At 47.0% G+C, this 12,671-nt stretch overlaps 1 protein-coding gene across 1 annotated transcript; it reads right to left on the bottom strand.

Annotated features, from left to right (window-relative positions):
• Positions 1–3,657: 3,657 nt before the first annotated feature.
• Positions 3,658–8,475, bottom strand: LOC116540574 (melanoma-associated antigen 11-like). Its single transcript, XM_032264122.1, is given in 7 exon segments — positions 3,658–4,682; positions 4,744–4,823; positions 5,029–5,037; positions 5,860–5,954; positions 7,193–7,288; positions 7,377–7,524; positions 8,255–8,475. Coding segments are annotated over 7 exon segments (1,674 nt in total).
• Between the last annotated feature and the right edge of the window lie 4,196 nt (positions 8,476–12,671).

The raw sequence follows: 12,671 nt of genomic DNA, 5'->3' as shown, positions 1-12,671 counted from the left end.
GTTTAGGCATGGCTGATGGAACAGGGAGGTTTCTAAGGGAAGTGAAACCATGACTGGGAGGCCTCTCACTAGCCCCTCAGCGGGCAGGCTCCGGGCATCTGGAAACACTCCCATCTGCTCTCCCCTGCCATGGTCAAGATTGGCTCTGTCCTGTGTGATGTGTGCCCACAGGGGAGGCTGCTGTGGAGGACACTGTATCCAGGGCAGGCCTCCAGGAGAGGCTGTGGGGGTGTGTGGAACGTCCTAGCTCCTGCAGCCCTTCAGTCCTTAGGAAAAGCAGGGTGAGCACTCTCCACACACATTGGCTCTCTCCAAGAAGGGACATGCGGTGTCCCTGTTTCCAGCAAGTGCCACACAAAGGTCTGTCCCTGGCCATTCCCAGGAGCACCTGGCTCGAGACATGGTCCAGACTCGTCCTGCTCCCATGTCCCTCTCCCCACAGCTGGCCCAGGGCAGTAGAGCTGGATCTGGCACATGCTCCTCCTCACGCCTCTTCTGGCCTGGCTGATCCTCAGCACAGCCTAATCCCTCAGGGCCCCAAAGCCCTCTCCCACCCAGCTCCTTTCCAAATCCTAATGTGGCTCTGGGGGTACTCTGTGGACTGCAGAGTGTCCTGATTCTCACTGTCCCCATCATCTGTGACAGCCTGCAGTCTTAACTGCCTGTCTCGGGGATACCACGGCCCTAGCTGTCTCTGGTAGGACAACCTAGCCTCTCCTCTCTGGATCAACTTCAGAAAGCAAAACCTCATAGCCACCCAGTTAGGATGATTAGTTAATTAAAAGCCAGGCATTACATGGGGGATTATTTGAATAATACCTCTTAATCATAGTGATTTGCCACTCATCACATTGAAATGATGATTATTTACCAACCATTAAGAGACTCGCCAAAAGGCTTCATCATCTCCTCCCATTTCTACCCAAATCATGACCATCTTGGAAGGAAATTTCTTACTGGCAAATTTAAAACGGAGATATCTGCGGTTAAAATCCTCAGCAGTTCCTAACTTAGGCTGAGCTGTTGTCTGAGTAGAGACAGCAAGGATAAAACCCCAAGCTGGCCTGACTCAGGCCAGGTACAGGGGAGTGTTGGTTAGGTGCTAAACAACAAGGTTGATGGGGGATTAATGTCACAGCTCTCAGCAGATTGATGGGTGTGCCTCAAGGGCATGAAGGCTGCAGATAGCAAGAAGGAATTCCTGTAGTTGGTATCCTGAGGTTGAGCACCTCTTTTGAAGATAACCACTCCTTCTCAGGGCACAAAGGCACAAAATATGGTTTTTAAAACCTAAGGGAGCAAAGGTGTATCACTTAAGTCCCTGAGTGTAGAAATGGAGTGGTCAGTGTTCTGTATAGTCATGACTTGAGAAGCAATCCATAGCTCCTGAAGCATTTTCTATAGAAATGGCTGAATAATATTTCTGCTCATGTTTAAGTGGGAAAGTGATGTCACATGGTCCTTCTTAATGAATAGGGGTCTGGCAAGGTATTGCCTCCCTTTTTTTCAAGAGGGAGAAAAGGACAAGATGTGGATGAGGAGTTGGAGCCTCTCCCATAACCCGTTACATAGTAGATGTTCAACTAAAAGTGAATATAATGTATTAGGACAACAGTCCTCTTCCTCATTTGTTGGAGGAGTTTCTGAACAAAGACTAATTTGCCTGGAAATTGTCCACCTTTTTCAAGTGCCTACTTTGTGACAGGTGCTCTCAAATGCAGGATGACACTTAATTTTCAAACAGTATTGTAAATCTCAGCAGGAAAGTTCCCTTTTCTTCACTCAATAGCACTGCCCTTTGAAATAACCTCTGTAATCTTAGTAGGTGTAGATTTTTTCCTCCATTTGATTCCTGGTCAAAATATTAACTTGTGAGTGTCTGCTACCCTCCACACACCTCAACACCTGTTGAGTGTCTCTAGGCACACCGAAAGCCCATATTTTCCCGTGGGGCAAATACTGGATAAGATAAAGTAAAAGCTTGTTTAACTTTTTAAACTCAAATTAGTATGCCCACCAAGGAAGCATTTTTCACCTCCTGGGAGACTCGGGTTTTAGGAGTTCAGCCTCAGTAGTTTTCTCCACAATGATCTCCATGATCTTTCTTCATCTCCAGCTTGTGTGGGAGACTTTGGTTATTGACCACCAAGGTAAGTTCATTCATCTTTGCATGTGTTCAGTGACCAGTTTCAAATAAAACACCCCATTAAATTCCCATTGCAAATATCAGGGTGGTTTCAAAAAGTCTCTAAGTTTATATCTCAAGAACAGTAGATCATGTGCTAAATCACATTCCACTCACCATCTATTTAGAAAAGTTTGAGAGTGTATTTAGACACACAGACGGGGTGATTGGATGTGAACATTAAAGGGCAGGTGATTCTGCTCAGCCTCCACAACAAGCAGCAGGGAGGAGCAGGCAGCAGCCACATTCCAATTGAAAGGGAGATCACATAGGGGAGACGAGGGGAAGGCCTCTATAATGCAGGAAAGTGTTAGGGCTGGTCAGAAATTCCTGCATCTGTGTAGTCAGCTCTCAGGAACCCCAGGGCTCAGCCAGGAGGACCCTAGGTTGATAAAGCCCACAGACTATTCCCAGATTGTGTTTCATTCTCATTGTCTCCTTCCTTTTGTAGGCCTGCCTTGAGTACCATGGCCACAGGGTCCTTCTTTTGGTCACTTGAGAGACATTATGCAGTGCTGAGAAGACAAATAAATTAAGGGAAAGAGGTGTACTTCAGGCTGTGAAGAGTGAGAATAGCATGGGCTCTCGATGAACTCAGACCAAACTTGTGATTTATCAGCCATATGATCTTGGGCAGGTTACCAAGCTCCATGAGACTCAGGTTCTTCATCCGGAAAACGGGTTTGATGGACCATTATCTGTAGGACTGTTGTAATGTAGGAAATGTATTAAAATGCCTGGGATGATGCCTGGTATATATTGGATATTTAATGATTGACAGCTATTTCCAGTATTATCTTGACCCCAGGTGCTACCACTTTCTCCTCTGGAATATTTTGTATTGTCTAGGACATCTCAGAGAATCTGCAATTCAATAGGAAGCTGCATTTGCTTGGTGCATATGTATGTGTGATATAATTTCATAGAACAACAGATAAATACAGATAAGAAGGTGAGAATTAATGACTTTTTCCCTTTATTTCTCTGTTCCATAACACCAGTTCATTTTTATTGCTAAGTTCTTACATTCTCCAAGAAAATGCCTGTTCCAATGTCATGGTATCTTATTCCAAATCACAGCAAGATGGAAGGTTTCCCAAAATATTTTACAAAATGGCAAACTCTTACACTTGAAATGGATAAGTAAACCTACGTGTGTGATCAGTGTCATCCATACACTTAGATGTTGAAACTAATTAAGTCTTTTATTACAGGAGCAATATTTGAAAATTAACAAAAGGAAACAGAAAGAAATCTCCAAGTCACCTGATGGAAGAGAAACCTAAAGACACTATACAATGTATTCTCCTCCATCCACTGTGCCCTCCACTACTGAGAACATTGACTTCTCTCATCAAACACAGAGGGAAGAATGGGCCTGATTTCACACAGGGCAGGGAAGCTGCTTGATGTGGCCCTGAAGCATGCATTGGCTCAGTTCCCTGCCCACTGGCCCTGGTTGCATCTCTTGCTCAGACTCCCTCTCTCTCCACTCTCAAAGCCTCTTCATAAAGGGATGGGTAAGAAGTGGGATCCCTCCCATTGGCATTGGCTATATACTCAAGAACTTTCAACTTGCTGGTCTCTGCGTGGGCCCTTGGACCCCACAGGAACTCATAGCATGTGGGATCACTGCCGGGCACCTCCCGGTACACCAGGTAGTTTTCCTCCACCCAATCTTGGGTGAGGAGCTTCTTGGGCTCCCCAGATATGAAGTGCTCCCTCCCAGCATACACCCCCATAATGCTCAGCACTTCCCACATAACTTTTTCAGAGGCACAGTTGCCCTCCATGAAGATTATACCCAGGACTATTATCAGGAGGCCAGACTTGGGCATGCTGTGCTCATCACCCAGTATACCATCATAGGAGAGGCCGAGAGAGGTGACAAGGAAGTAGGAGTGGCTAGCGCGGTCCACTTCCTTCAGGTCAATGCCAAAGAGCAGCTTCGTGCATTCAGAGGCTTCCCTAAATATCTCAGGAAAGTATTCGTCATAATTTTTGATGACACTCTCCAGCATTTCTGCCTTCGTGATCGGCTTCTTGACTCGATACTTGTGGAGCAGTAAATGAACCAAATCAATTATCTTCTCATGTAGTGTATCTTGAAGGAAGGGCTCAGGGTCTGCCAGGTGAGGCGAGGTACTCGGCCCCTCCTCTTCTTGGCTGCTGCAACCCGCATCAGATAGGATCCAAGAGATGGAGTCCATGGCAGTGGGGGAGGAGGAAGCTCCCTGAGGACTCTGGGGAGGACTCGGTGACTCAGCCGCAGGCACCTCCTCTAGAGTACCTGCATTCAGAGTAGAAGACAAGGAGGCAGCCTCCTGCTCCTCAACTGGGAGATCCCACGCACCCATCAGGCCGGGGGCTTCTTCTTGGGTCTGAAGACCTTCCTCAGGCTTACAGTGCTGACTCCTTTGCCCAAGAGGCATGGTGACTCTGGTCAGATCAGCAGGCAGCACTGTGGGAAGGATCTGGGTGACAGGGAACCACAGGCCTGGGGAGAGAGGGAGCGTGAGAGCAGACTCAGCTGAAATATGAACCATGGAGAGTCTGACGAACGCCTACTTACAGGCCTTCTCCTCCAGTGATCCTCTCGGGCCTTCTGGGGCTCCTGTCCTACTGTGTGGCCTGTTCTCTAAGAATCTGAAAAAGAACGTGAGAAGGCTGCTCAAGATGCAGCTGGACATCAGAGCAGAATGCTCCAGGACTGAAGGTAGGGCAGGCGAGGCTGCAAGTTGGGGGTCCCTTTCTGTACTTAGGCAGGTTGGGCCCTTTGCATGTTGAGGGTGATCATCTCCTCTTGACTGCTGGCACTGCCTGGGTTTCCTCTGCTCTGAGACCTGAAGACACTCTCTCAGACAAAAGCCTCACTGCTCAGTTTTTGGGGCTTCTAGAAGAGGAACCATGGAGCCCTCAGGCTGCAAACTGCAAGAACCATCCTGGCACCCCAGCACTGTCAGAAAGGTGGGCAAGACTGCGTTTCTCACTGTTTTGGAGTGGATGGTCTCCTGTGAGCTTAGGGCCCTCACCTTTCTCCTGCCAGGGCCTGAAACACACACTTCTGTTGACATGAGACACTCTCAGATCAATAGCTCACTTTCCTGATATGAAAGAAGACATGTGGAGATCCACATCTGGCCACATACATCCAGGACTACCCAGGAAGGACAGCAAGAGGTGGTGATATTCAGCTGGGTCCATGTGTCCTGGGGTAAGAAGCCTGCTTGTTCCCCATCTTGATGCCCACTGGGGCTGGGACCCACCCTCTGTTGACCTGGGCCACGTCCTGAAACCAAAGCTCTATCTCCAGGACACATTGGAAGAGGAAACCAGGGAAATGGAAACACCCTGTGTTTCCCTGTGACTTCCCTGTGACTTCCCATGGCTGACAGAAGGGGCAGGGTAGGGCTGGGTCCCATGTGTTTGGTATGTGGGGTCCCCTTGGCCCCCACTTGATTCTGAGTATGACCTGGGACCCTCCCACTGCTGACCTAAGTGTAGCCCTCTCAGACCAAAGCCTTCCCCTCCCTGAGACCAATGATCCCAGTGTAAGAGAGGGGCCTCAACAGATAGTCCTGCACATGATCTCTGGAGAGACAGCAGGGGCAGAGCAGACTTCTGTGTGACCCTCCTCTGTGTTCTGGCCAGGGGAAACCCTCAAGGTTTCTCACCTGACTCTTGGCAGATCCAGTGACCACTTTATTTGTGGACTTGATGGGGCTCCTTTTGTTGGCTCAAAGTCATCCTCTGAGAACACAGTCCTCACCTGCCTGAGATTCCAAAACAGAAATGATGGACCCCACATCCCATCACCCGGTGTGCGGTTGTCCAGGGCTGATGGCAGAGGCTGGCCCCTTCGGTTCTGGGATGGGGATTCCTCCAAAGTCCTCTTGTGGGTTTTTCATCTTTACTCCTGCCGGGGCCTGTCCTTCCTCGACTCCAAGCCCCTTAGATGAGCAGACGTATTCCTTTACACCAAGATCTCATCTCCCTGAAGGTTCCCCAACTTCCTGCCTGTGTTATAAGTGAGCTTCCCATCTAGGACCACCCGTGATCAGGTCCCCTTAGTGCCAAGGACAGGGGACAGCGAGACTCTGTGGGGTCCCTTCATTATGGGATGGGTAGTATCTCCAATCCTCACGAAGGAGGCACACCTTGAGTCCTAAAGATCCTGAGACTCCTCCCTCTGCTGATCAGTTGTGGCTCCCCATCTGCTGACCTGTCATCATCCCCTTGAAACCAGATGCTCACTTCCATGAAACCTGCCACCCCCAACCACGTGGCAGAAATGAGAGCATGGCACACGCCTCCCCTACCTGGGGCTTCCCAGGGATGAAAACAGAGGAAGCAGGGATTTGTGAGGTCCCTTTTTCTTTGGCATGTGAGGGGGTAACTTCTTACCTTCAGTCTTCACCCATTTTCCTCTCCTTGACTAATGGCAGATCCTGGGCTCCACCCTGTGCTGACCTGGTGTGGACCCCTCTGCTGACCTGAGGACCTGCCTCAGACCAAGGGCCCCACCTCTCTGAGACGTGGGAGACAGAAAGTGAAGTGGTGCTACATGGACACCCCTGCATGGCATTCCAAAGGCTGACAGATGGAGCAGATTTCAGGGGTGCTTCCTCTCTCTGGGTGTCCTCCAGGTATTCAGATTTACTCCTGACAAGGTCTATCCCTTTCCCTCCTGCTGAATTGTGGATGGGTTTTGCAGGCCAAGGCCACTGTCTCTTGGAGAACCCCAACTAGGAAGTGGGGAGGTGCCCCTCTTTCCTAGAATCCTGCCTGGGGCCTCCCAGGACTGATGGCAGGGGCAGGTTTTCTACCTCAGCAATAATTGGTCGACTGAGTCCTCCCTCAGGGCTCTGGGACTCCTCCCTGGGCTGACCTGAGGGTTCCCTCCTCAGACCACAACCCTCTCCTCTCTGACACCCCGAAGGCACAGTGAGGACGCACCGCATGTGGCCACTGTGCCTGGGACCTCCAAGGGCCAAGGTCCCCGCTGACCTGGAGTCCAAGGTCTCCTGAATCCTCCTTCTTCTTCCTCCCCTTGATCCTGGCAGGGCTGAACCCGAGATCCTCTCTGTGGACCTGGGTCTCCCTCTGTCATATTCCCAAGGCCGAATGGGGAGGCGCCGCAGTCTGAGATGGGGCCCCGTCCTGGGCTGCTGGGTCCCCTCAGGCCTCCTACAGGCCTCCCTTGTCTCCCAGCAGGGACTGGGCCCTGGCTGTGCTCCCCGCAGGTCGTGCTCGTGATACCAAGCCCCTTCCCTCGGTCAGTCCAGGATTCACAAATCAGGATCCGTGTGCCTGGCGGCCATGCGAGGAACTTCCCAGGGCTGACAGCAGAGATGGAGCCTTGCTCTGTGGGGTCTCAGACGTCCCTCATGATCCTGACCTTGATGCCTGGCAGAACCTGGGCCCTGCCCTCTCCTAACCAGCCCTGCCCTGGTCACACCAAGCTCTGACCCCAGAGTTCCCTGAGGCTTAAGCGGCGGGGTCCAAGGGGGCGGAAGTGCGCAAAGACCCAGCCTGAGAAGTCTGCCCCCGCGGGGTGATCCCGGGCTGGCAGCAGATGCAGTGCTGGATTATTTGGGGTCCTCTCTCTGGGGACGGGGGGTCCTCAGTCCTCCTTCAGCGTCTCATCTTGCCTCCTCACAGAGCCTGGGCCCGCTGCTCTCAGCGGATCTCAAGTCGCCCGTCAGAACCAGGCTCTCACGTCTCTCTGAGCCCTAATGCGCAAGGCGGAGCACCAAGCCTGAGCTTCCTTGCGTTGACAGCAAAGACAAAGATGGACTCTATCGGGATGGGGTGGAGCCTCTCCATAATTTCTCAGATTCCTGATGTTGACGTCTGGAAAGGCCTGGGGCCCCACACTTTATGGAACTGCCTCTGCCCAAGTCACACCATAGACCCGACTCAGAGTCTCCTTGGGCATTGAGGTGGGGGATTGTCTCAACCTGATAATTTGGTCCTCTGTTGGTTCAGGGCTGGCTCCAGGGTCGGCACTGGATTATTTGGGGCCCTCTATTCGGGGAGGGGTGTCCTCAGATCTCCCTCAGCTCTCACCTTGCCTCCTGGGCCCGCTGCCTTCTGCCGCCCTCAAGACGCCCCTCACAGAAAGACACACTCGCTTCTCTCAGATCCCAGAGGCAGAAGCCAGCGGAGGTCACATCCGGCCCGCAGGCCTGGAACTTCCCTGGATTGACAGCGGGGGCGGAACCCGCTTCTGCCCGCGTGGGGGTGAGGGGGAGAGTAGTGGCGAGGGGTGCAGATGCTCTCGGGGTCATGGGGGTGCCTCAATCCTCCCTCAGGTTTCTGACCTTGATTCCTTGCAGAACTTGGAGCTCCATCCTCTGCCTAGGGTGTCTGCTCTCCTCAGACCAAGTCTCTGACTCTGAGTCCCCTGAGGTGGCAGTGAGAGGAGGGGTGTGGTTGGGGTGCCAATGTTGCCAGGGTCTTCAAGGGCTGACAGGAGGGGCTGAGCTGTATTCTATGGTCCCTCTATGTGGGGTGGGTGGACCCTCAGTCCTCACTCAGGAGGCTCCTCCCCCTGGTTCCTGGCTCTTTGATAAAGGGATGGGTGGGAGATGCTCTGCTGCCCTCACGGTGGACCATTTGCCCAGCTGCACCTTTAGCAGAGAATGGCTGCGAGTCCCAGGCCAGGTGCTTCCCGGGGTGCTTCAGCACCCGTGATTGTAGGACCTCTGGGAGAAGGTGCACACCTTCCCATGGGGCTCCTCCTCAACCAGAGCTAGAGGCTGGCCCTGTTGGTTCTGGGGTGGGGATTCCAAAGTCCTCCTGTGGGTTATTCATCTTTACCCCTGCCGGGGCCTGCCCTTCCTCGACCCCCAATCCCTTAGATGAACAGACATCTCCCCTTTACACCAACACCTCATCTTCTGGGGGTTCCCCAAATTCCTGCCTGTGGTATAAGTGAGCTTGCCACTTATGGCCAGCTGTGATCAGATCCCCACACAGCCAAGAACAGGTGACAGCAATACTCTGTTTGCTAGATCATTTTTTTCTTGCAGGACTATTGTAATGTAAGAAATGTATTAAATCACCTGGCACAGGGTCTGCCACATATTGAATATTTAATAAATGGCAGTTTAAAAATATTATTTTTAGACCGTATCCTACTATAATCTCCTTTGGGAATCACTTCTGTTGTTATCTAAAATATCTCAGAGGACATGCAGCTCAATAGAACTTACAATACTAAATGAGTAAAAATTGAAGCTTTATGAATAAAAGTCAATAAAATTTCCCTCCCAGATGGCCTATTATTTAATTTGGTTGTGTGAGAGTCTTCTCCATCTGGATGCAGCTCAAAGATCTTGAAATCTGAGTGAAAGACCTATTCATTCTCTCCCTCCCAGCTGCTTTTTCATCCAAACCATTATTATCATTCATTTTACTCCTATCCCAAATCTAGCCTTTGATTATCCAAGTTATCCATTTCAGACCACAGCCTCACCTTCCTGAAACCCCACTCCCACCCCACTGCAGAAGTGGGAGCATGTCACATCAAGCCTCTTGCCAAGGTCCTTCTAGGGCTGACAATAGGCAACAGCCAGAATCCTGGAAGGTCCTTCTTTTCTGAACGTTGTGTTCCTTCTAACTTTATTCTTACAGGTCCTACTCACTTCCAGAGTTACTCGTGCCACCACTTTTTCTCTTGATATTCATTATAGAGGTTGTTTCATATGTTTGTAATATAGTTATTCTGTTTTGTCATACTATCCATTCTTTCCTGGGATCATCAGACCTCTTAAATTTTTTTTATGTTTGCATATATTAGGGGTCACAGTTGTTCTGAGGGTTTTGGCAAATGTATAGTGTTACATTCACCGTTACTGTATCATACAGAATAGCTTCACCACCCTAATAAATCCCCTGTGCTTACCCTATTCAACCCTTCCCCCTCACCCACTCAACTCCTGGAAGCAACTGATCATTTTACTGTCCCTATAGTTTTGCCTTTTCCAGAATATCAAATGAATTGTATCATCACATACTATCTAACCCTTTCAGACTGGTTTCTTTAACTTAGGGATGGGCATTTAATATTCATCCATGTCTTTGTATGGCTTGTGATATGATTTGGCTGTGTCCCCACCTAAATGTCAACTTGAATTGTGTCTCCCAGAATTCCCATGTTTTGTGGGACGGACCTAGGGGGAGGTAATTGAATTGTGGGGGTGGTCCTTCCCATGCTACCCTCATGATAGTGAATAAGTCTCATGAGATCTAATGGGTTTATCAGGGGTCTCCACTTCAGCTTCCTCCTCATTTTTCCTCTTGCCACTGCCATGTACCAAGTGCCTTTCACCTCCTGCCATAATTCTGAGCCTTCCCAGCCATGTGGAACTGAAAGTCCAATTAAACCTTTTTTTCTTTCCAGGATCAGGTATGTCTTTATCAGTGGTGTGAAAACAGACTAATGTGACTTAATAGCTCATTTCTTTTTGTTGATTAATAGTGTTCTATTAAATGGTTGTGCCACAGTTTGTTTATCCATTCACCTCCTGAAGAACAACTTACTTGCTTCCAGTTACTGACAGTCATTACATAAGCTATGATACAAATTTATATGCAAGATTTTGTATAGACATAAAATTTCAAATTACTTGGGTTAATACCTAGGGGGTGTGTTCTCCGAATCATATAGTAATACTATGTTCAGCTTTGTAAGAAACTCACAACCTGTCTTCCAAGGTGACTGTACTATTTGCATTCACCAGCACTGAGTGATTCTAGTTGCTCAGCATCCTTGCCAGCCATTGGTATTGTCTGCTTTTTAAAAATTTTAGGCACTCTAAATATGAAATTAATGTAGCAATTCCAGCTTTCTTTTGTCAGTGTTAGAATACCTTTTCAACCTCCTTACATTTAACTTATGTGAGTCCTTATAATTAAAAATGAGGTTCTTATAGAAAACATGTTCTTGAGTATTATTTTTTATTAATTCTGACAATCTTTCTTTTATTGGTGTATTTACACCATTCAAACTTAAAGTGATAATATAATCACATTAATATCTACCATGTATGTAACTGTTTCATATGTATTTAATTTTTCTTTATTCTTCTTCTTTTTCCATCTTCTTTCATTTCATAGACCATTTAGTACACGCAAAATATACCTCTTTTTAAAAAAAGTAGTCTTTCTCTTGGAGTTAACAATATATATTTTGAAAACATGCCATAAAATAACACTATACTGTTTCCTAGATAGTATAGACACGTTATAAAAGAGTATACTCAATTCCTTCATTGCATTGCTTGTAACATTAGTATCACTTATTTCATTTTTCCATATACACTAATTGCCTGATACAATGGTATTATTATTAATGTAAATAAATAGTTATATTTTAGGTCAGTTGAGAATAAGAAAGCATTTTAATTTACCTTTATTTATTCCTTCTCTGATATTCTTTCTTTGTGTAGACATAAATTCAGTACCTATATAAGATTCCTGTAATTATGAGAAAAAAATAGAAAATGAGTAAGAACAAACAAACAAAAAACTGATGACCATTAGATGCAGGGAATCATTTGAAAATTTCAATACATTTCATTTTTTAAAATTCTCAGCAAGTTAGAAATATATGTGAGCATTGTCAATTCATTAAAGGAAACCTACAAAAAGAACCTAGAGCTACCAATAGGCTTAATGATGAAATACTGAATGCTTTCCATATAAGGTCAGGATCAAGGCAAAAATAACGGAGTTCATACTTCTCCTCAACTTTTTCTATTAGAGGTTCAAACTATTGCAATACACCAAGAGAAAGAAATGAAAAACATGATTTAAAAGGAAGAATACAATGGTCTTTACTGCAAACAACGTGCTGGTCAATGTGGAAAATCTTAAGGATTCTACAAAGAAAAAAGCAAAACTGCAATTAATAAGTGAATATACCATAGTTATATGATACACGTTTAATATACAGAAATTAATTGAGTATCTCTATACTAGCAGAAAACACATGAAAATGACAAAAAAAAAGCAAGTGCTTTATGAATAGCAAAACATAAAGTACTTTGGAATACATTTAATGAAAAATTTATAAGACCTGTACACTGAAAACTACAAAATATGACAGAAAAATTAGAAAACATCTAAATAAATGAAGAGATAATCCATGCTCATAGATGAGAAAAATCTAAATTCTTATTTTATTCTATTGCTTATAATTCAGTGCTATCATTATTTATGTTGTTGCTCAAATTTTAAAGCTTTTGTGAGCCCTTTTAGCCTTTGGAAGTTCCTGTGCCCTTTTTATGTACCTCAACATTTCTTAAGCACTCTGGCATCACAAAATGCTAAGCTCACCTTGTATTTTATCTGCCCCAGCCCTAGAACTAAACAAATACATAAATTTGGACTTCCTCAAAATTAAAATCAAATCAAATGAAGACAGGCCACAGACTGGAAGAAAATATTTGCAAAGCACACATCAAAACTTTGACTTGCA

Source organism: Sapajus apella, unplaced genomic scaffold (genome assembly GCF_009761245.1).
Source record: "Sapajus apella isolate SASKATOON/1434 unplaced genomic scaffold, GSC_monkey_1.0 scaffold142, whole genome shotgun sequence".
Taxonomy (NCBI): Eukaryota; Metazoa; Chordata; class Mammalia; order Primates; family Cebidae; genus Sapajus; species Sapajus apella.
Note: the sequence above shows the minus strand (reverse complement) of the source record. Positions and strands in the feature narration are given on the sequence as shown.